Source organism: Streptopelia decaocto, assembly GCF_964273445.1.
Source record: "Streptopelia decaocto genome assembly, chromosome: 1".
NCBI lineage: Eukaryota > Metazoa > Chordata > Aves > Columbiformes > Columbidae > Streptopelia > Streptopelia decaocto.
Window position 1 is genome coordinate 193,514,921 of NC_138663.1, and position 23,493 is coordinate 193,538,413.

Below are 23,493 nucleotides of genomic sequence, written 5' to 3' on the forward strand. Positions count from 1 at the left end.
CCAAAAGTTCTCTTGCCTCTTCTAGACAGATGGATTCCATCCCTCCCTATCAGGTTATAGTCATAAAAGAATGTCCCATTGTCATAAAAGCTAAAACCCTCATGACAGCAACTGCCTTGAAGCCAGGAGCTGATGTGCATTATATGTCTATTTCTGGCTGCCCCCTTTCCTCCACCTGGCAGAATGGGGGAAAGGATGACTTGGGCACCAATATTTTTCACTTGCATCCACAGGGCAATTCTGCCCAGCTTCTGGCTTGCAGTGTCATTTGTGACAACATGAAAGAGTAGCAGTGGGTAGTAGTCTGTGCTCCTGGCAAGTTGTGGAGCCCTCTCAGTAACATCATACCTCGTGTGACTCCCTGTCGGGAGGGCAGACAGGCGCTCGAGGGAGCCAGCCACTATGAGCATCTTTTGTTTCTTTTATGGTATCCACTGCGTGTGGCTGGTACAGTTTCTCCTTGCAGACCTTGCTTGTTGGCATCTATAGCTGGTAAAGCTTCATATCTGTTTTTGGTTGAGATGTTGGAGGGTGGAGACTGAGGGGGAGCCCTGCTTTTGGAGGTCACTAGGGCCCAAGACACCTCATTCTCAGTGGTGTCTGCTACATTCTCAGTGGTGTCCACTACAGGAGCACGGTTCTGGAACCACCTATCTCCATTTCAGCTCCTTTAATACTGCGTGGCCTTTTAACTGTTTCCTGCAACTCAGCCATCTGACGCATCAGATCATCAACCTGTGCACACCTTGTGCAGGCACTTGGCTTTTCTCCAGGAGAAGGACCTGGGCACTTGTTGCAACCTACTGCTTGTACTGAAGTCTCCTTCCTTAGCGGCTCCATCTTGGTTGGAAGCGTGAAACAATTCGGGCATTCCCTGCAGGAGCACAGTTTTGAACTCTGAGCCAAGTGGCCACCATTACGGGAAAGGTCTGGAGCACTATCCTGGGCTGGGGACCTATGAGCAGCCCACAGTGCCGCCTTGCACAAAGTGCTGTGCCCGTTTGCTTGCCCTGGTTGCAGTGCTCCTGGTTGCTCATGCTCCCTAGGACTGTTTAAATCTCCCAGGGTTGATGGTGTTTGCTTGTAAGTCAGCATTAATGGAATGCTACGCCCTTCTGCTTATATTGTCTTATACTGGTTTAGAATTGGCCTGGGTGTCCCTCAATAGCATTAAACATGGAAGAGTAATCAGAACCCAAATGTGATCCTAAATGACCTAAAGTAAGTTTCAATTATCCACCAGTTTCCTGCCTTTTGCACACATTCACCTTCACAAATGGGAAATTCAGTAAGTGTCACAAATGAGCTCTGGAGGACTCTGGTGACTGGGAAAAGGGAAACACCACACCCATTTCTAGAAAGGGCGGAAACAACAACCCTGAGAACTATCAACCTGTCAGCCTCACCTCTGTGCCTGGGAAGATCATGGAACAGATCCTCCTAGAAGCTCTGCTAAGGCACATGGAGGGCAGGGAGGTGACTTGAGACAGCCAGAAAAGCTTCACCAAGGGCAAGTCCTGCCTATGGCCTTCTACAATGGAGTAACCACATCAGTGGACAAAGGAAGGGCTATAGATGTTGTCTATCTGGACTAGATGACCTGTGAAGGTCCTTTCCGACCCAAATTACTCTACGATTCTGTGAAGCTGGTGGCACCTCTACTTTAACAAAGGGCAAAAAACACCAGTGAGAGAGTGGTAGGAACAGCAGATGAATAACATAAGGAACACAAGGTCAGACAAGTAGAAACTATTTTGTGAGTGAAAAGGCATACTCCTGAAAGGACTGAGGCCCGTGGAAGGCCCACGCTGGAGCAGAGGAAGAAATGAGCAAAAAGGAAGGAGCAGCAGGGAGAAATCCCACTGACCTGACCCCAACCCCTGCACTGTTCACTGAAGGGACCAAGCACCACTTAAGTGCAGGAGAGGGAGAAGAGCTGCTTGGAGTGAATTTGTGCCTAGGAAAGGGGCAGGTAGGTGCTATATATGTGTTTTGTGTCCCAATGCCTGAGTCAGTAATATTTATGCTAATTAGTTATTAATTAAGTCTAGTTTGCTCTCAAAAGTACCAAGGGTAAGCCATGTCCCTATCTTTATTTTGACCCAGGAGTTTTCTTTCTCCTGTTTCTTCTGTTTTCTTCCCAGTCCAATTAAAGGGGAAATGAGTGAGCGATCAAAACCCCACATTAGTAAAGTTACCAGATATATTAAAGTAACATAACCACTTGTTTGCAGGCCGCAGGCAAATGTCAAAGTATAGCTGCAACACAACAAAATACTTCACTGATAGCCACAATTTAGCTGTTCAGGTTTAAATAAAGCCGCTTAACTTTACAAAAATCTTATTAAAAATTGGAGTTTAGTTGTATTTCTGAGCTAGGAGATGAAAATCCACTTATTTACTTCCTCCTGAAAAAAAAAAAAATTCAAGAATTCCCTTTTGGAATCAAAACTTTCTATTTAACAATCTTTTTATTTTCCAGTATTCAAAAACTACTAATGGAGCAATTATTGATTTTCATGAATACAACCCATTGAATATTTTTCTAAAAAGCCAACAAATTATACGCAGCAGTGCTATCTCCTTCCAAGCCTCATCTTCCCCAGCAGGCTTCCCAGCCCTTCTGGCTGTTGCTATCATACCTGGTTATCTGAGTATTTGTCTTCTAATAAAGACCTTCCATAGAGACACCTTACTTCAGGTGCAGGTTAAACACACAAAAGTGATATTTCTTTTCTTACTACAAGCGAATGGGAACCTTAACGATAACATATTTGGGAAGACCTGGCAGTTAAGCACATTACAAGTATGACAGAAACATTTAATTTCCAACTTTTGAATCAATTGCAATAAATTATGTTAATCAAGATTTAGTTTGAGAATTCAACTATGCCAAACTGCGGAGTTACACTCTAACTTATGCCAACTGACGAATGTGATTTGCAATGAATTTTTCACAAATGTGGTAAATTCCAGCCACTAGAGGTGACATACTGAAGTAAGTAATTTTGTTACACAAATTCAGTATTTCTAAATACTTCCAAGTTATGCAGAGTGTATTTACCCAGGTATGTAGGATGATGCCAGGTCTTCTTTAACCAGCTGCAAGTTAATACTAAAGCTTCTTGCATGAACAGCAGAGGAGTCAAAGAGTTCAACAGATAAGATGTTATTATCTAAAATTTCTGAGAATAAATAATATAAACATAATTAGTGCTGATCAATGACAGTAAGAAGATTATGGTTTTGAAGACATAGCAAATGGTACTAATATACAGAATTTTGTAAAATTAAATTTATAAAATAATTGATTCTGAGCATCAACAGTATGGAGAGGCTTAGCTTTGCACATACCTATAAAATTAACTTAAATACACCAGCAATTACAAAATATTTTGTACAAAATAACAACTGCTATATGTAATTTCATTTATTAGATAGCTTCCAAATGACTATTCCATAGTTGTTGAAAAATAACTAGCTGCATTTTTAAGAATAAATGGTATTGAGAAAAACCCTACTAAGACATACGTGTGTTATCTGAACTTTTTTTTTCCCTATGCTTTAGAGCAGCAGCGATCATAGTCCCAACCAGCAAAAAACTCAAGAAGAGTCAAGGATAGCCAGTATTTTGGAAGCAAGCATTTGTTAATAGATCAGGATATTTATATCACATAATGCTGGTGTGGTCTGTAACAGAAGATATGAACAGTGTTTTCCAGAAGCTGCATTTGTTATGTCTCCTCAAATTAGTTCATGTTTAGATATACTTGTGACAGGTAGCCTGATGTGACAATGAACCTAAGTACTTCAAACAAATATTATACTATTTAAAATATGAAAATGCATATTTCTACATTTGAGTTAATTTAATATTATTTAAATGTAAATTGATACATTTTGATAACTTACCAACAACAAAACACAGCATAAGTTTATCTTTAGTAATTTCTTCAAATCTTTCCTTGGCTTTTCTGTTCCACTCACTTTCCCCTTTATAAGGCTCAATGAAAGCCAGCCTGCACCTGAATGCCTAAAGAATAATTCAAATTATGTGTCTACCACCACATACCAAGACCATCCCATTACAGCCAAATCATAGCTTTTGTTTTGCACTCAAGCGGGCCGCAAGACAGCATGACCTTGGTTCTGGTTCCACATTACCATTATTTGATTTAAGATGATCCCTCACCCCATCAGCAGCTGAGCATGAACTCCAAATTCAGATACATTCTTGCTAGAAACAGAGCTTACTTTTCCTGGCCTCCCTTTATGATTAGGCATAGACCTGGCTGCAGAGATGAGGAGAGATTACTGCAGAGAGGTGATAAAGCTTCCATCATATTTTGCTTATCATGATGTAATAACCCAAACCTGAAGCACCTAAGATTAACACGACTATACCAATATAAAAGTCTGAAGGACTAAACACAGAGATATGAGACAACAACAGTACCTATGTCAGAAAATTCCTGCCAGAATTTTGAAAGTTATTAATTAGGAGACATAAAAAAAGAGAGACCCAGAAAATCAGATGAGATTAAGTACTCTGATTAAAAGAATTTTTGTTTGGCATCTTTATTGCAAACTTTAGTGGCTACACTATGATTCAATTTTAAATTAACTGCAAATGTTATCGTTTCCTCCTTCTTGTTCACTGGGTCAAAAGAAAGAAGAATAACACATGGCTGGGGGAAACTGAGGGAAAGGAAATAAAGACAACAGAAATACCAATGTTTTGTGCAGATATTCTTAGGATACAGGCAGTCAGGAATAAGAAAAATCAGACTGACTGACAGGTTAAAAAAAACATTAAAAGACGGGGCTGTGGATGACAAAACCAACAGTACATTAAGCACCGCTCATTCCAGGTCACAATTTCTGCACCACCCAAGTCCATTAAAATGTCTGCAAACTGTATTAACAGGCTGAAAAAAAGCCCAACTTCTAACAGCCTAATTCAAATCTCTTAAACAACCAACTTGCATTTGAGGCACTGCAGTATGTGATCACGTGTGCAGACTTGCTAATACTTACATGCACAACCAACCTCCCTTCTGAATGCTTCATTTTGCAATCTTGCGTTCATTTATGTTTCAAAGAATTTTAACTCTTTTTTTTTTTTTTCAAATAAAAAGATTTGAACCCACAGCAACACATAAGCAGACTAAAGCCTGCTGATCTTTCTATTACTTTCATTAAAACCAATAGCAACAAGAAGCTGTTATTTCTTACACAAACATCAAGTGTGAACACCTTGCCAGCATGTTTCACAATAACCTATATATGGTATAAGAATGATGGGATTTGAGAATAACTGATAGGTTCAAGTTTTTTTAGGCAATTCTCTGGTGGTCATATATCCATCCGTATCCATAGCTCTTCAGCCCCTTCTCCTTCATGTTCCAAGCAAGGAGGCCCAGTACTATGTGCTCAAGAGGTGACTAATTCCTAACGGATTTTTCTGAGGATTTATATTTGGTCAATAACAAGCAATCAGTTGCAATGATGGGATAACACACATCAAAAATCCCAAGACCCTTATTTATGAGCTGCTCTGATCTGACGAATTAAGGCACTGCAACTGCAAGAACATTTTGTCATTTTCAAAATGTTTCCTCTCCCTTGCTGTCAAAAAAAAGCTCAATTATTCTGGCTGAAACTTTCCCCAGAAACCTCTGCTCAAAATATAAACAAATACTTTTTTCAGTAAAATATGCTGGCCAACGTTAGTTAAAATAATAATTTCTTCCAGTGTCTACAACTAGTTAAAAAAACCCCATCAACACGCAAAGATTTAAGGTTTAGCATAATTGTAGTTGGCAACTGGAATTACTGAACGAACAGGTGAAGAAAAAGAATTATTTTCTACTTATGTGTGCTTTTTATTTGACAAAAATACTTTGCCATTTCCTTTCTGACTCAGTTTTTCTCATCAGAAGCAGGAAAACTCCTACTATCTCTAAAGTTAGCAAAGCATCAAACTTTAAATGCCATCAACCAAACAAAAATATAATTTTAAAAAAGATACGATATTGGGGTCATCATTTGAAAATGAAGGAATGAAAAAATTAATCTGGCTTACTATAGACTAAAAGAAGGTACTTGAATTAAACACATACAAAATTTATATATACCTCCTCACTGCAAGGTAACATTAGATTTCATTTAAAAGTGAATTATATAAAAAAACCTTTTCAATATGTACCCAAACATATTAAATAAGTCATATCATAAACCCACATGAAAAGGAACTTTCTTAACATTTATTTCAGAAAGGTAACAACCTTCACTTTCCTCCTCCATCCACTGACATTCTATTATTTTTGAGTATTTAATCCAGGCAAGCACTAATTTACCTTTTCTGGAAAGCTCAAAAACTCCTTCTTTACTCTGCGTATGTCTTTAAGAGTTATGTTACCAATGTTGCCAAAGTCAACATATTTTACCATAACTTCTTCACGACTTGGCAGCCCTTCAAGAAAAACAACCCAAGTTATTAAAACAAAAAAAAATGAATATCTGATACAGGTTAAAGCACCAGAATTTGAGAGCAAAATACACATTATACCATATAATCTTTAAAATACCACATTTTCAAATGTTAAAAAACAGCTCTTTCAGGTTCCTGAAATGACAGTTAGCATGTTGGTCCCCTTCCACCTAATAACTTTCTGAGATGCTGGCACATTAAATAGATGCCAAGTAGACATGTCAGCACACAGGCATCCTACACTGCCCCCACAGGCAACACAAAGGTCAGCACAAGGACACCGCCATCCCCTTCACAATTTCTATGCGGAATTATTAACCCACACTAGTTACACTCAGAGGCTGGCTATAACAGACAAACCTATATTTCAAACTGTAACAGTAAAGTAAGTGAAACATTAAATAAATATATAATGAAATTTCAGTAAAATATAGAAAACGAAGTATACCACTTCTATAAAAAAATACATGTATAAACTACTCCATTAATATCAAAATATGATATGTATTAGTACAACTGACTTTATGAACCTGTTAGTGTAAGAATGCCTAGTAAAAACCATGTCTGTTTGTTAGTATTCATTTTCAGTGTGTGACTCTGATCTAGTGCCACATCTGATTTTGCAACCTAGCATTAGGGTAAAAGAATCGATACTTCACCTATAATCTGTGCTCTGTACCAATCCCCATCACTCTGTTTTGCAATACAGGCCTGACCTTCAACAGGGCAGACAATTTTCAGGTTTTTCTCATCCTCATGTTTATATTCCTCCTGAATTTTCTTTGGAAGATCCAAAGAATCCAGGTTCTCTCTCTAAAACAAGAAAAACAAAACATACATACACACCAGTTTTTTCTAATGGTAATTTTGCTCTTTCAAGGAACATTTTTTCCAGTACTGTACTCCCTAGTGTTCCCCTTCCAAATTAAACAATGGTTGTGAACATGTAAAGTGAATTAAAGAGCCTAACAATTGTTGAATATTGCCCTGTTCAATGACCACCCAAAAGAGTAGAACACTACAAATTCACATAGCAATTAACCACATCACAAAACAAAAAAAAAAGTATCAGAAGACAAAGGAAGGGCTACAGATGTTGTCTGTCTGGACTTCTGTAAGACCTTTGACACAGTCCCTGACAATATCCTTCTCTCTAAATCGGAGAGATACGGATTTGATGGGTGGGCTGTTCAGTGGATGAGGAACTGGCTGGCTGGTCACACCCAGAAAGTAGTGGTCAATGGCACAATGTCTGGATGGACACTGGTAATAAGTGGTGTCCCACAGGGTCTATATTGAGACCAGCGCTGTTTCAGATTTTCATAAATGACACAGACAGTGGGACTGAGTGCACCCTCTGCAAATTCATAGATGACACCAAGCTGAGTGGTGCAGCTGACACACCTGAGGGACAGGATGCCATCTAGAGTGACCTGAACAAGGTCAAGAAGTGGGCCCATGTGAACCTCATGACCTTCAACAAGGCTAAGTGCGAGGTCCTGCACACGGGTCAGGGCAACCCACATGTCAATACAGGCTGGGGGATAGAAGGGATTGAGAGCAGCCCTGTGGAGAAGGACTCAGAGGTAGTGGTGGATGAAAGATTGAACATGAGCCAGCAATGTGCCCTTGCAGCCCAGAAGGCCAATCATATCTTGGGCTGCATCAAAAGCAGCATGGCCAGCAGGTGAAGGGAGGCGATTCTGCCCCTCTGCTCTGGTGAGACCCCACCTTGAGTCCTGTGTCCAGCTCTGGAGCCTCAGTACAGGAAAGACATGGACCTGTTGGAAGGGCCAGAAGAGCCACAGAAATGATCAGAGGGATGGAACAGCTCTGCTGTGAGGACAGGCTGAGAGAGTTGGGTTGTTCAGCCTGGAGAAGGCTCCAGGGAGACCTTACTGTGGCATTTCAGTACTTAAAAGGGACCTATAAGAAAGATGGGGATGGACTTTTTAGCAGGGCGTGTTGCAACAGGACAAGGGGCAATGGTTTTAAACTTAAGTAGGGGAGATTCAGGCCAGACACGAGGAAAAAAGTTTATACAATGAGGGTAGTAAAACAACTGTCCCAGGTTGCCCAGAGATGTGGTAGATGCCCCATCCCTGGAGACATTCCAGGCTAGGCTGGATGAGGCTCTGAGCAACCTGATCTAGTTGAAGATGTCCCTGCTCATTGCAGGGCAGTTGGACTAGATGAGCTTTGAAGGTCCCTTCCAACCCAAACTGTTACATGATTCTATGATAAAAATGTTTACAGGAATTGTTAAAATTCCAGAAAGTTATTTATCTAGGATTAATCTGGGATTGTAGGAATTGATCTAATCCATTAATTCTAGGAATGCTAAAACTGGTAATAAGTGACAGAAGTTAACTGAAATTTAGCTTATTTAATTTGGACTAAAAGTAGCTCAAAATTAAAATGTTTGTTCAGAGTTTTATTTAAATAGAAGTTATTTCTACACTTACCAGCTGGAGATAGAAATCACTTGGGCTATTAATGTGACAAACTACAACAGAAATGACTTCTTTTTCTTGTGGAATCTTAGGTGGACTATACTGCAGGACGGTATTATTTTCTGACTCACTGGGAAGCTGTGATCTAAACCTAAGGTAAACAAAACGAAATTTTGAATTAATTCTGTTACAATTAAGTGAGAAGGAACCTTTTTATATTAAAATGTCAAGATTCCCATAAAAAAATGCAAAATGGTCTTATAAAAATAACTTGATTCATAGTTGTATGAATAGCTTGAACTTACTTTCTTGCAGTTGGTGCAGCCAATTCTCCCTAATGCTGCTTCTGTCACAAATGTTAACATATGAAGAATGATATATGGCAGCTGGCTCCTAAAAAGACTTTGGTATTTGGGATGCAGTGGCATACACTTAAATTGTTTTTAAAATAAAGTACAAGTCTAGAATCCACTACATTGACAAAAGCATTCTCTTTCAGATTTTCTTTTCCTCGCTTATGAGAAAAAGCAACGACCTGAAGAACACATATGCAGTATCTATCACTGTTCGCACCACCACAACTAGTTATCCTCAAATATAACTCCATGGCATTTGAGAATTCATGCCAGTCAGGTGAAGTCCCTAGTGACCGGGAAAAGGGAAACATTGCACTCATTTTTAATAAGTGTAGAAACAAGGACCCCAGGAACTACCGACCTGTCAGCCTCACCTCTGTGCCTGGGAAGATCATGGAACAGATCCTCCTAGAAGCTCTGCTAAGGCATATGGAGGACTGGGAGGTGACTTGAGACAGGCAGCACAGCTTCACCAAGTGCAAGTCCTGCCTGACCGACCTAGTGGCATTCTACAATGGACTAACTACATCAGTGGACAAAGAAAGAGCTGTTTGGACTCACGTAAAGCTTTTGACATGGTCCCCCACAAAATCCTTCTCTCTAAATTGAAGAGATACACATTTGATGGGTGGACTCTTCAGTGGATGAGGAACTGTCTGGATGGTCACATCCAGAGAGTAGTGAACAATAGCACAATGTCTGGACGGACACCAGTAACAAGTGGTGTCCCTCAGGGGTCTGTACTGGGACCAGACCTTTGAAGGTCCTTTCCAACCCAAACTACTCTGTTTCTATGACTCTATGATAAAAAAGTCCTTTCTCTGTGTGCAAGAAAACGAACCATAATTTCCTAGAGATCTGCATGCCATACCCCCTGGACTGCATGTCGCCTGCCTGGACGCCTTCCTGTGTAACCTCATCTAGGTGTTCCTGCTCCGGCAGGGGGATTGGACTAGATGATCTTCCGAGGTCCTTTCCAATCCCTGACATTCTGTGATACCCTTGTACCCAAACAACAAAACATTCATGGCTTTGTTTCCTGCTTCTTCCACCAGTCCCACCAAAGCAGCTCTCCGCTGTTATAATGCCATCAAACTCCCCCTCCTTATGACCTACCGTCGTTTCTCCAATTCATTCTGCTAAATGCATCACATCACGTGGCTGTCACATCCCCGTCACATCAAACTGCCACAAGGCTGATTTCTGTATGTTTTTCTGTCCGTTACAGACACTAAGGGCTTCTCCTTTCAACCCCTTGTTATTCACTTGTACAGAAATTTAAATTCTGTCATTTTCGACAATAAAGTTCATTATCCAAATAAAGCCCTGACTAATGCAAATGAGTATGGCACAGTGTTAATTAGTGAAGGTGAAAAAAAGGAATCAACATATATTGCTGAAGATCACACATTTATATACCAAACACTGCAAAAACAACCTATTTGGTAAACTTCACTTTGGAAGTCTTATGCTGTTATTTACAGCATAAGAGCACAAACTAAAGGAAAATACATACCTTGCCAAGTCTAAAAAAACTAATGCATCCTTGAGAGACACTGGCATGTTATTATTTGTTTTGTTAAATGGAGGCTTTTTCAAATCCACAATGAGAACATCATCCTCTTCTCTAAATATTGTCATTAAAACAACTTTATTATTTACCATTCCTAAAAATTTTGTCTTTGCTTCCTCTCCCCAACCTTCACTCTGTGTTAGGAAGAAAGAAAAAGTTAAACATGTCAGAGAATGTTAAAACAAAAAATACAATTAGTAATTAAAATAAAATAAAAGCAGAAGCAAGGAAAGGAGTGTAGTTACATTTTAACAGATGAAACACTGAATACACTGTTAGGCCGTGTAGTCCACAGACATGACAGCACTAAACAGTATTTTTCTGTGATGGATTTGTGTTTTTATCTGTACAAAACCGAGCCAGATCAAAGTGCTGCACTTTCCACCACATTTCTTTTAAAGATTCAATATTTCATCCTCTCATTCTTTTGTTAGGTAAACCAGAATTGTCATACAGTTTCATGTCCTGACTTACATTTCTGCTCTCCCAATTCATTTGAAAGTTTATTGATATCTTGGTCCATTTACACTACATCCTTCTTGACAATTTATCTACCTTGAAAAAGCCAGTCTGAATTTATTTCTCTTGGATCAAGTTAATGCAGTTCTCATTTGATACTGCAAATCTGTGCTTTTTAGGTGTGATAAAAACTAAAGCAGATACAAGGAAGGCATTTTAGCCACACCTGTGAAAATCGTTCCAGATCTTTCCTATTTAAAGCTCTTTCAGACAACATCAGACTGGTAAAAAAAAAAAAAAACAACAAACTAAACAGTAGTTATACTGTCGGAAATGCACAGCGGCATTGGACGTAGTTTATTCTTATGTGAATGCTGCAAAAATAAAGCAAGCCTAATAAATAACTATCAAATAAAAGAATGCTGCAATACATGTCCTTTTTATAAGGGAATAAAATAATGGTACTTAATTTACTGTTATACTGAAAGACAACAAACAACACTTTTCAATATGTGGCAAAAAAAATTTAAGTATTATAATAAAGGACAATCCCTGAAAAGATTCTGTTTGTTCCGTTTGGATGATTTTTTGAAGTTATTACTTGCATAAAATTAAACAGTCATGAAATAAGAATATCAGTTCTGCAATTTGTTTTTAAATTTGACAAAGAACATGTCTAGAGTGAGAGTAGTGAGATTTGAACCTCAAATATGTATTTGTAAACCCAGAGGCTTTTTAAGACAGACTGCTATACGCTTTTGTTTCCTTTTCAAAGAAAGCAATGCAACCCACCTTTTTCCAAGAGATGATTCAATTTTTTTAAAGAATAAAACATACCCTGTACTCTCGAGTTTCATTCTGTTTATACTGGAATAATATTACTGTAAATCATGTATTTTAGTTAACATAAATCATGGGAAGAAAAAAAATAATCTCCTGAAATAGTACAAACAACTTTTACTTACCGCATTTTTGGGAACAACATCCTTCAATGAACACCGTACTGCTAATGGAGGAAGAGCTGCAAGTTCTGCCTCAATATGCTGACTGGGCTTCCGTACATACAAAGAGAAGTCATCTGTTTCAATAGTTTGCAGAGTAGCAGGTTCAGGCCTTTCAGCAGGAATGTATCTATTGTCAATGGGAATAAAGCCAGTACTAGCTTAAAAGAAAAGCAAAAACCCCCAATGCCAAAAACACACCAAACTGAACCCCAGACTTAAGCTAAAGGCGACGACTGCAATAATTGGCACAATGCCATGTCATTGAAACAAAACTAGAAAGTCTCAATGAAATGCATTTTTGTTGAACACAGAGGAAATGTGTTTTCTTTTGCAATGCAAGCCTAACTTAAACATTTCAATGTGTGAAGGCTTATACACTTGTGTACTTACATAGGCTGCCACTCTTCCTGTGGGAAATACATATATACAGAACATGAGTGTCATTTAGATACCTGGTTATCTGCTTGCGTGAAGCTGATGGAGGACTTGTTTCTTAGTAGTGATGAGCGTAACAACAGTCAAGGACAACAACTGCAGACAAAAACCTCTCTTTGTAAACATACCTCGAGGAAGTCAGAACTACAGAGCTCCCAAAATCAATCAGGAATACTTCCAGCAGTGCAATATCACAAACTTTGTATCTTACAGGACCACAAGGCTTCCTCTTATTTTTACTTTTCAGCGGAATTAGTTTAGTGATAGTTCCACGGCACCACATTCCAGTTTCCTCACTCTTAATAAAAGCTCTAGCCCCTACACAGAAGCAAATAAAAAGAAAGATTAAATTCAATATTTGTAAGGATTTCATACTGGAAGTATTATGACAGTTCTGCATGATGTTCTACTGTCGTCTATCTTCCACAGATAGTAAAAGACATAAAAACCTTGTGTTGACAGTTACCAGAACTCTTCTCCTCACATTCACTTTCACAGCATCTGTAAGGCTAGGAAGTGTTTGGCTTGCATTAAGAAGTAATTTCTGGCAAACTTTCTATACATCTTAGTGAAGTACCAAAAAAAACATTGACATTGAGGGTTGTTACAGACTTTTTACGAGTTTTATAAACACCTTCTACAAGTGAGTAACACTGTCAATAGGCGGGCTAGAAAATAATTTTAGTGATTTAGCAATGCATTATTGTCTTTCCTTTTTACTTCCAGAATGGTTTCTATCCAGAAAGTTAATTTAAAACAACAACAACAAAAAAAACAACACACACATATCCACTCACAGGTAATGTTGCTTGCATGAGAGAAAGCTGATTTACTGAAGTAATGAAAGAATTAGGCTAGTCATTAAAATCACTATACTGAAAAAGAACTATCAGTTAACAATCACTGCCTAATGCTTGAAAACATTACATTTACAGCCAGGTGTTTCAACTGCTGGTTAGTCTAAGCACTCAATTTGTTGAGGCTGAGAAGAACTGCAGAGTTTTTTTATTTCTGGAGTTTTCATTTATGTGACTTAATAAAAGTCCACATATGTTTGCCAAAAAGCATTAACTGTAGATTTCAGAACATATAAGGACTGTTTACTATGTAAAGGGGGGGGAGAAGGAGGGGAAAAAAAAAAAATTATACTAAGGAAGACATACTGCAAGATAGCATTTTAAGCTAATATGACCTTCAGAAATTAATAATTTACCTAGTTCCAAAACATCTGAAGATAAGAGAGACGAACTCTTACTACAACAAAGTTTTTTCAGTTTCTTCTCCAAAACCCCTGCTTCTTTCATCTGCGAGTATCTCCGAATATAGAAGTGGCATGGATTTATAACATGGCTTACAAACACTAGTTCTGCTGAACCTGAGTAAGACAGAAAACAGGTATCAAACACTCTCCAAGTGACTCCAACAGATATTACTAGACATGTGATTAGTTTATGCTGCATTAATCATAACATTATCTCGAATGGTTTTTAATCAGACAAGTCTGCTCATGTTTGTTTCAAACTAGTTATCTTGTTTGCTGTCTGATTAAAACCACTCTTTTGAACTACCTTCCTCAAGCTACCCTGCAAAAGAAAAGGCTGTCTGCTTAAAAAGTGGTCACCTAAATTTAAGTAGGTAACTCAGAGTTTGTATTCCCTCTATTTAACAGAGAAATAGGGAATTTCTATAGAGCAAATGAGACAGATTAAGACTCCTACCTCTAAGAACAGGTATGCCAAGTACTTTTGTATAGTTATTCAGTGGTAATGCATGAAAATAAAGAAAAAGCCTAAAGCCAGTCAAGAGATGACCCCTATATAAGACAGGCCTTCTAAGCATCCAAATCCTTTGCACTGCAGGTACCTCCCTTGACTCCGTTCACTTTCTGAAGCTACTCACCAAAGGCACTGGATGGGCCAGGTTTTAGAAGCCCAGTAACTCAATTCCTACATGAGTATTTTACACCACAAAACTTCCTGCAAAGAGTGGACAGCATCATCTAGATGCAATTGTCACTGGGATGGCTGATCAGGGCACAGGAAACAGACAAGATCTGCAGCATTCTAGAGCCCTGCCCTGTCTGTACACATCTCTGAACTACAATTGATCATGGGCAAAAAGTGGTACCAAGCTTCTGGCATTTGAAACATACTGAGCATGCACACAGAACTGTACTTGGAAGTTTAGGAAATGCAGTGTCCAGAGCAGATGCAAGAGCACTCTTGGATATTTCCAGTAGACAAGATGCTATCAGAGTAAAAAAGTCTGAATGACTTGAAAGAGTTCAGCTATAGGTACACTAACTCTTCTGGATCACCCTGGTCACCACTTCCGACGATGAGGTAAGTCTGCTAGCTCCTCTGAAGTAGAGCAGGAAAAGCAGGTATTAACAGCACTTCACTGGATCAGCAGAAGCCGATACCTCCAGCCAAAAAAACAATAACAGGAGCTGGGCCAGTTCTGGATCACTAGGGCCACATGGATTCAGAGGAGATGTCTTTAAGCTATTTGAAAACGTTCCTTAAACTAAATGCAAACCAAAAATCCCAACAAACCACAGCTGCCTGAGAAGGATTTGAAAAAAATATTATTTGTCTGATAACTAACCCTACTAGCAGGAAAGAATGAAAAACTCATTATATCAAATTTCAAATTATGCTTCCCATAATCCAAAAATACACAGTGTTGCACAAAATACACCTTTTAGCATATTCCCGATAAAAACAATCACATCAAGTTAATTCTATTATAAATTAATCTCTTAAAATCTTGTTCTCTCAGTGTATAATCAAACTCAGGAGTCTGAAAAGGCTCAAACATCACATACCTGTTATAGTTGTGACAGGTTTCTCTCTCCATGCAAATTCTTTTATGTCTACTAAAGGGTGAGCACACAGTACACGAACTTCAGTATGGGTATTAGGAGATTTTCTCTGCTAATTACTTATTTCCACAGAATTTGTTATGGACTTAAAATGCTCAAATTGCTTAATACTCTGTCAAGTCCCACTGAGAGCAGCCAGTAAATGCACAAGTTATTGAGAAGAGCATGTTTATATGGCTGTAGAGTTAAAACCAAACCAACAAAACCAAAACCAAGAAACCAAACAACACAGAAAACCCCAACTAAAATACCAAAACTGCTCCAAACAAAACAAAAAAATTCCTTAATCTGTTTTCTTTGCTAGTATTACATTGTGTCCTAGATTAAAGCACATCTTTTTGCAGCAGTATTTTCCTGCTTCTTCCTGTCAACTTCTCAGCTCAGTTTGTTTCTTCTCCAATACTATCTTGACTCTTCAACTTTTATTACCATTTACACTCAGCAACAAATGAAGCTCAAAGCACCGCACAAACTGTACCTATAGAATTTTTGAGCTAAGTAACCTATTTCCTCAAATTACTCTCAGTTTTGTACATTTATCCATTCACTCATAATTCAGAAAAAATAAACATAGGGGGAGAAAAAGACAACAGTTCAAAATCCAGTACTGACCTAAGAAACAGGTCACATTGTTCACAGTTAACATTATGTCAAATATCTGCCAGGTACTGAGAAACACTGCCAATGTTTAGTTTCTGAAAGCTGCCTGGGACTGCTGTATTGCGACTTCTAAGTGCCTTTACAGCATATCTTAAAAAGACAGTATAGTCTTTACATTAGCAAGGAGAGCAGACCAGGGAGTGTTTTGCAAAGCAAAATAGTTGGTGCTAAGACTTACATCTGCACTGTATGAACCTCCCAGACTAGTTTTAACTGGAAGGAAATCAATTTATGTACCCAAGCCTGCTTTTACATGTGAGCAAATACACACTAACTAGGGACGGTCAGGAGATCTCCTAGATCATTCCTGATCTCAACTAGAATGCTAATGTGTCCAACTCTCCAACAAATTCCAGTGTCTGCTCTCACTATTTAGAGGATGGGTCTCTGCCAGGAAACAAAGCCATTTACCAGATAGGAAAACCACCAACCAGCTTTGTGTTGAAAAGGTGTTTCCTTGTTGAAGAGTTTCTTCCTCTGTTCATCAGCGTGACATTCTGTGGGAAACTCTGTTTGTTCTTTAGGAGAAAAGTTTAATGAATTAGGTTAGTTAAGTATTTATACACATGCAGTAAAGCAGCACACAAAGTAAAGAAACATTACATGTATTGTTAGAGTACCACGAAGGCAAAAATTCTCCTGTGACTGAAACAGATGCACACAAAGTGGCTATGTACACATGGCCAGCCCACATGCTAATTCCAAGATACCAAAACTATAATTAAAATTCTTAGATTCAAGACATGCAAAATTCATATAACACTTCAGTTTGAAGGAATTTTGTTCTGACAAGAGATTTGTGAGGTCCACTGAGATTCTGAAATATGTTTAGACGGTCATACTGAAGCTCTGAAATTTACTTCACCTCTATCACAGTTACACGCTACCACAATTACTCTCTCAAACCATCCCTACCCCCCCACCCCCCTTATCCTCCCCAAACATTATTAATCATAGGGATTTTCTAGGTATGTTGCAGAGGTAAAGCACTCTGAAGTTAAGCATATTAATTATATAATACTGTGGGACGCATCTACCCCCCATTATCTAATTGGAATTTCCACATTCCACCTTATTCCCAATTCCTTCAGTCCTATCCCCAACAGTGATTTTCAGTTCTGCAGCATCAAACCTGGAGACTCTTCTCCACATTCAGTCTCACAAGAGCCTAACAGTGGAGAAGAATCGTTTCCTGGACCTGTTAGCTACACGCTTACAAATACAGTCCAGGGAAAACCTCGCAAGGTAAATAACCTAAATCTTATTGCCAGTTAACATAGGACAATGCCCTGGAAGAAGATGCAGGAAGCTGAGGGAACTGCCAGAAAAGCATCATCCAGAAGCCAGTATCAGAAACCTCAAGGGGGACTGCAATAACTAAGAGCCAAAAAGAGTCATCCAGGCAGACACAGGAACTTAGGACACCTCTTTGAGACAGCCTGAGAGAAAGTTTTCACTAAGCTTAGTTGAACTAGGACAGAAAAGAAAGGATAGCTCAAAGGAAGACAAAGTGAAATATGGACATCATTAAAAAATTCATATGAGCGGAGACTAACTAAAAATACACAACATAATACAAAACACATAATAACATACTCAACAATGGAACATTTAAAGCATCGGGTACTAAGAAACTTACTTTCTAGGTCATCTTCAAATATTTCTTCTATTATGACATCAGGGCTGGATGGAGACTTGGGTAAAGCAGGAATACTCTGCTGACACAGCACAGGAAGTGTTTCTTGATCTTGAGTATTTTTCACTTCTTTGTGAACACCGAGTTTATTTGCAAGAGCCTTTATTTTACTTTCTCTGCTAAGTGCTAGAGACATATTCTCTACAGATGACTGAGTATCGCAGCTTAGCACTTCTTCGTCATCAAGGGTAAGAGTGCGTTGTCCGTTATCTTCACTATATTTGGGAAAATATTTATTTGGAGACAAATTAGCATAATCCAGTCTGTTTCAGAAAATCACGAGTCACAGCAGAGGTTTTATTAAGAACATACCACTACATTAAGAAAACAACTCGTAAGGGGTGGTTGAAACAACCTGTTTTTGAATACCCAGACAACAAAAACAGTAACATAATTTCCGAAACCTCATAAGGATTGGCATGTAAATGGCACATATTCTTGGGCACAGCTCAGTACAAGAACTACTCACTTAAATGATCAGAGACCACAGGTACAAATACAAACTATTGGAAAGAAATGTTAATAATGTGATAGACAGTTCATGTCAAGAACAAAAGGCATATCAGATGTTTTCATACTACCCGTTAGTCTTCACCGTAATGTGCAGGATTTTCAAACATCATAGCATGCAATAAGCCTTTTTTAACATAACCAGTGCTAACTACGGCTCTAAATGCAACTCCATTCCATTTTGTCAAGTTTTTTTTTCAAAGACTGTGGGGAAAAATGAAGGGGACTAATAAAATAAAAACAATTGTAATTTTAAAAATAAGGGGTCTTTTTTCTACTGCAAGTTCATCTTAAGCAATTTCTTTTGGCATTTGGCACAATCGGTATTTAGACTGTGAAGTGAAAATACTATAAATTTCAATATTTGCTGCTGATTTTAGAGATTTATTTACTCTTCTATGAAGTAATTTTCATATGCTGAAATGATAAACATCTACTATGGATATGTAAACCTGGTGCTTAGGGACATTGTTTAGTGGTGAACTTGGCAGTATTAGGTTTATGGTTGGACCTGATGATCCTAAAGGTCTACTCCAACCTAAATGATTCAATGATTGTATCATTAAATACCAGCCAAAGCTAAAAAGCACATAGCATAAGAAGAATCTTGGTAACTTAAGTGATACAGTGAAATATAGTTGGGTGAAACACAAGTAAAACTGATATGTGAGAACTGCAACACTAACTGGATTAACTGGAATGCTGATTGAAATAACAGCATCTGAAGTTTTGCTGTGTTTCGTTATACTCTTATAGAAACGCACAAGCATATACAGATTTTCTTTTTTTAATTTAATCTCCAATACATATTTAACCACTATAAGAACCGCTAAGTTACTGTACCTACCCTCTTTATTAAATAAGAAATACTTACTGCCCTGTTGTTCCCCATTCAATCTTGCCCAAATTTTTTAACAAAGGTATAATCTCATCAGTGTTTAGGGAGAATCTCGAGAGAAGAGACATTACAGAGGGTGACATGAATACATAAATCACTTTGACACTTTGGGATATACGATATTTTTCAGCACAATATTATTCATGGAGGGGCAAAATAGGAGATTAATTACCTACTCCAGTTTCATTCTTTCATTCCTATTAAAAACAAATTGGGTTGCTCAATTATCTTCACATTCATAAAACTCTTGCCTTTTGCTTTCTCTCTCATGCATGGAGTACTCCAACATTCACTGAGTTTTCACACCTATACCCAGTTTAGTTCAACAAATTATTCTGCATGGAGAAAATTAATTCTCCAACAGTCTTGAAGAATAAAATGGTAACTGAAGTCCAAAGTGTACATTCTTTTTGTTCCCTTTATTGTTACACTAATAAACAGCTGTTTCCTTTACTGATGAAATCTAGCAAAATATTTAAAGTACTTTACAGTTAAGCCAACAGAATTGTAAATACAACTTAATCAAATCCTTAGCTTTGCTGTCCAATTATAATAAACAATTTGTGAAAACTGAAGTGTAGCCTATAATTTCTTCTCCCCCCCGCCTCTCCAGGAACGTATCCACCCTTCAATCTACAGTATCTTACGTTCACAGAACATACCTCAATTCCCATGCACTGCCTAGCTGTGATTTTTTCACCTTTGATGTTATTTTAGAGTGGCATCAGCATGCAAGACCTTCATACTCATCTTTTATCAGATCTCCTTTCCCCTGTTTTGTTCAAGTTCTTGTAAGGTCTTCCAATGCAAACAAATTTCATTTGGTCATGTTCTAGTTTTTTCTAGTTTGGGTGAGTTTGCCACTGTGCATTTAAATAGCCTTCTCTGAAATACTCATTCACCAATGACATTCTCTTCAAAATAGGGCCTATGTACCAAGTCGATAAGTTTACTAAAAGATTATTTTAAAGATTCCTTTATCCATATTGTAATGATTCAACTAACATATGACAGCAGTTGTCACTATGTTTGTCAAGCACTGCAACAGGCTGCCCAGGGAAGTGATTTGAGTTGCCATTCCTTGAAGAATTTGACTCCATAGAGAATTGGGGTTGTTCAGCCTGGAGAAGGCTCTGGGGAGACCTTATTGCAGCCTTTCAATATTTACAGGGGTCTCCAAGAATAGACAGAGACACACATTTTAGCACCAGCCTTATGACCAAGCTGCACAGGGTCAGCTGTACCACAGCAGTGACACACTTACTTAATTACTTATGGTATAGAAATTATATTTGTCACTTCCAGTGGGGGCAACACGATAACTGGGATATTGCCCAAATATCTTCTTAGACATCTAAGTCTCTCCTGAAGATCAGAGACTGATTCAATTTTTAAAAAAACAATTAAGCCCTTATTTACTCAAATTATTTCTACTGATAAGGAAAGAAGAGGAAGTTTAGAAGTGGCAGATGTCTGCCAAGGATTCTTTAAATGCATATGTTTGTTTACATCACAGAAAATTGCACATGCTTTCTCCCTGATGGCTCAAATGAAGGCCACTGTGCATTGCTAGTGATGAGTTTATACACATCTGAACTAGTAGTTTTTCAGTAAAAGGCAAGTGAGGCAGCTCAATTTCTGCTATTTAACTGCTATAGGAACAGTTTATATAGTTAAGAAAACCAGTTCATCCATTTACCCCTCAATATACCTCCAGTTCCAGTCATTTACCTTGGAGATATTTCTTCCTTCAAACTGTTGACTCTTGAGACCTCAGTGTCAACTGACAACTTTAAATTACAAATAACCTGAAATTAAGAAGCAGAGTCTCAGCTTCTAATATACAAAAATGTATTATCTACAACATGATAAAGCCAGAGTATGACATCTTTAGTTTTACAGAAAAAAAAACCCAAGAGTTTACTGGTTAACAGCCAACAGCCAGTTCTCAACTATGTCATCTTACATTGCTCAGACCTAATGGTTGGGGATTTTGTAATGTTAGTATGTAAACAGAAGCAGGAGTCGGATTTTCCTTTTGTATAAACAGCTACTGAGAAGGTGACTTCCAAGTAAGAAGGCAGGCCCACAGGTGGACAGCAGTGGCTGCCAGCTCCCTGAAGTCACACTGGGGAAGACAGAGGCAAAGAACAGAAAAAAAAGGAGGTATCAGGCTTCTTTTGTGGGTCAGATGAAGACTTAAGTTTCTTCATATGGAAAATAACAACTGGGTGCAGGGATCATGCCAATCTAAAAATCACACTACTTCAACATATGACAAGACCAGTTATTATTTTTCTCACAAGGACTACAAGGGCTCTAAATGAAATAACTGCGTAGCACTTTTAGAAAGAAAACAGGGAGCTATTTAATAAGCACCCGGTTTTAAATATTAAAATGTAGAACCCACAACCACTGCATATGCATGCATATATACAACATACATATGTATACACACACGCTGCCACAGGCACCATGAAGACATTCAGGGAAGTGTTACACAAGCTTATGACTCAATGAGGTAATGTTTACTCAGTGTAATGATCCTGAAGTATCCTAGTGATTATAAAACCCTTAACTTTCAGCCTCTTTTACTCTCTGAATGCCCAGGTTCTTAAGATTCTTCTCTAAGCACCTTTTCCTCTCTGTTGTCAGAGACAGAAGATTTTACAGGCTGGACCTTTGGTCTGATACAGCATGGCAGGCAGCGTGGGTGTCTATGAATGGCAGATATGATGGGGAGGAGGAATGGAAGTAAAGGCCTGGGACCAAGAGGATCAGGAGAGTGTGGCTACTCATTCTGGAGTAGTTCAGTGAGAAGGCTGGAGAGCTCTGGAATGGAAAAGCCTTGAGAGACTTCTAAAGTGCTGAGAACACTGCCCTTCCACGGATCAGTACCATGTCAGAGTTTTCCAGTCCTCCCCCTCCATTTGCTGTTTCAGATAGCAAGTTCGTCGAGGCAAGTACCATCTTTTGTGTTTCATGTCAGTCACCAGACCCAAATTAGTGAACAAGACCAAATATAAACTGGAGGGGTGTGCGCAGAGGTGGAGTAAGGATACATTACTGCAAAAAAGTCTCAATATTTAAGTGAGCAAACTGAAAGATCACAAAAACTTTCAATCCATATTTGACTGAATTCATTAAAAATAATTTCACAGTGCAAGAATGTAACTACCTGAGTGAGATCACAATAGGTTCTTACAGAAGGTGTCATTTTTAATTCCTTCGCAATCCTGACAGCACCAATCAAGCATTTTTTCTTCTCTTCAATGACCTCCTTAGCTTTTGCAATACTAGCACTGTAGTTGTTGACACTCTTCACTAATTCTGCACACAACTTCCTTTTTCTGTATCAAAAATATTACTTTTCAGAATTTAATAAGAATTCAGCTGTACAGATTCAAGCCTCAACTAGAACACACAATTGCCAGTTATACCACAATACAAACAAGATACATCTCATAAAGGAATATAATTTTCCTCAAACAGTGTAAAGCATGGAAAACCCACTTAATAATCAGATGAAACAAAAAAGTTAAGAGTTCATACTGAAAAGTCGTTTTGTTTGGAGAAACATTTTTTTATTAAATGTTTAAAGCACTCTTCCATTCAAGTCTCCTGATATTTCCATACAAATCCAACTGAAAAATCAACCAGTTGAATTTTGCAATTCAGTCTATTAAGACAGCAGGCTCCCCTCCCACAGGCTCTTCTGGAATCCTAAGCTTTGACACCTCCCCCCTCAAAGCTGATGACAAATATTTTTGAAAATTAAGAAATAAAGTGTCCTTGGACTTCTATCAGCTTGGAAAATTTGCAGAAAGTCAATTTTAAAGTTATTCTTACTGTTAAACTCATCCTCCACTAATGGCAATATCAAAAAGCTCTCAAAATTGAGCTATTTCAGACAACTAACATCATTAAGTGTATTCCAATTTTTTTCTTTGACGAGCAGAGGCTGCATGTGCTAGAATAGGTTTGCATGGTTGGAAAACACTAAGATGCCACTAAGAAAGAGCAAAAATATTGCACAAAAATTAAAGACAGTTATTAGGAAACACTGCTACGA

At 38.2% G+C, this 23,493-nt stretch overlaps 1 protein-coding gene across 1 annotated transcript in view; it reads right to left on the minus strand.

Moving 5' to 3' along the window:
- The window catches only part of RNF17 (ring finger protein 17), a gene marked incomplete at its 5' end in the record, with an annotated part of 52,663 nt that overhangs the window by 22,020 nt on the left and 7,150 nt on the right, over positions 1-23,493 (minus strand). Inside the window, 12 exons of the mRNA XM_082043359.1 lie at positions 3,065-3,185; positions 3,913-4,033; positions 6,360-6,475; positions 7,153-7,306; positions 8,959-9,097; positions 10,819-11,009; positions 12,300-12,465; positions 12,902-13,091; positions 13,987-14,148; positions 17,957-18,276; positions 21,153-21,229; positions 22,600-22,771. Of these exons, the coding sequence (XP_081899485.1) occupies positions 3,065-3,185; positions 3,913-4,033; positions 6,360-6,475; positions 7,153-7,306; positions 8,959-9,097; positions 10,819-11,009; positions 12,300-12,465; positions 12,902-13,091; positions 13,987-14,148; positions 17,957-18,276; positions 21,153-21,229; positions 22,600-22,771 (1,929 nt within the window). The remainder of the gene's footprint in view (positions 1-3,064; positions 3,186-3,912; positions 4,034-6,359; positions 6,476-7,152; positions 7,307-8,958; positions 9,098-10,818; positions 11,010-12,299; positions 12,466-12,901; positions 13,092-13,986; positions 14,149-17,956; positions 18,277-21,152; positions 21,230-22,599; positions 22,772-23,493) is intronic.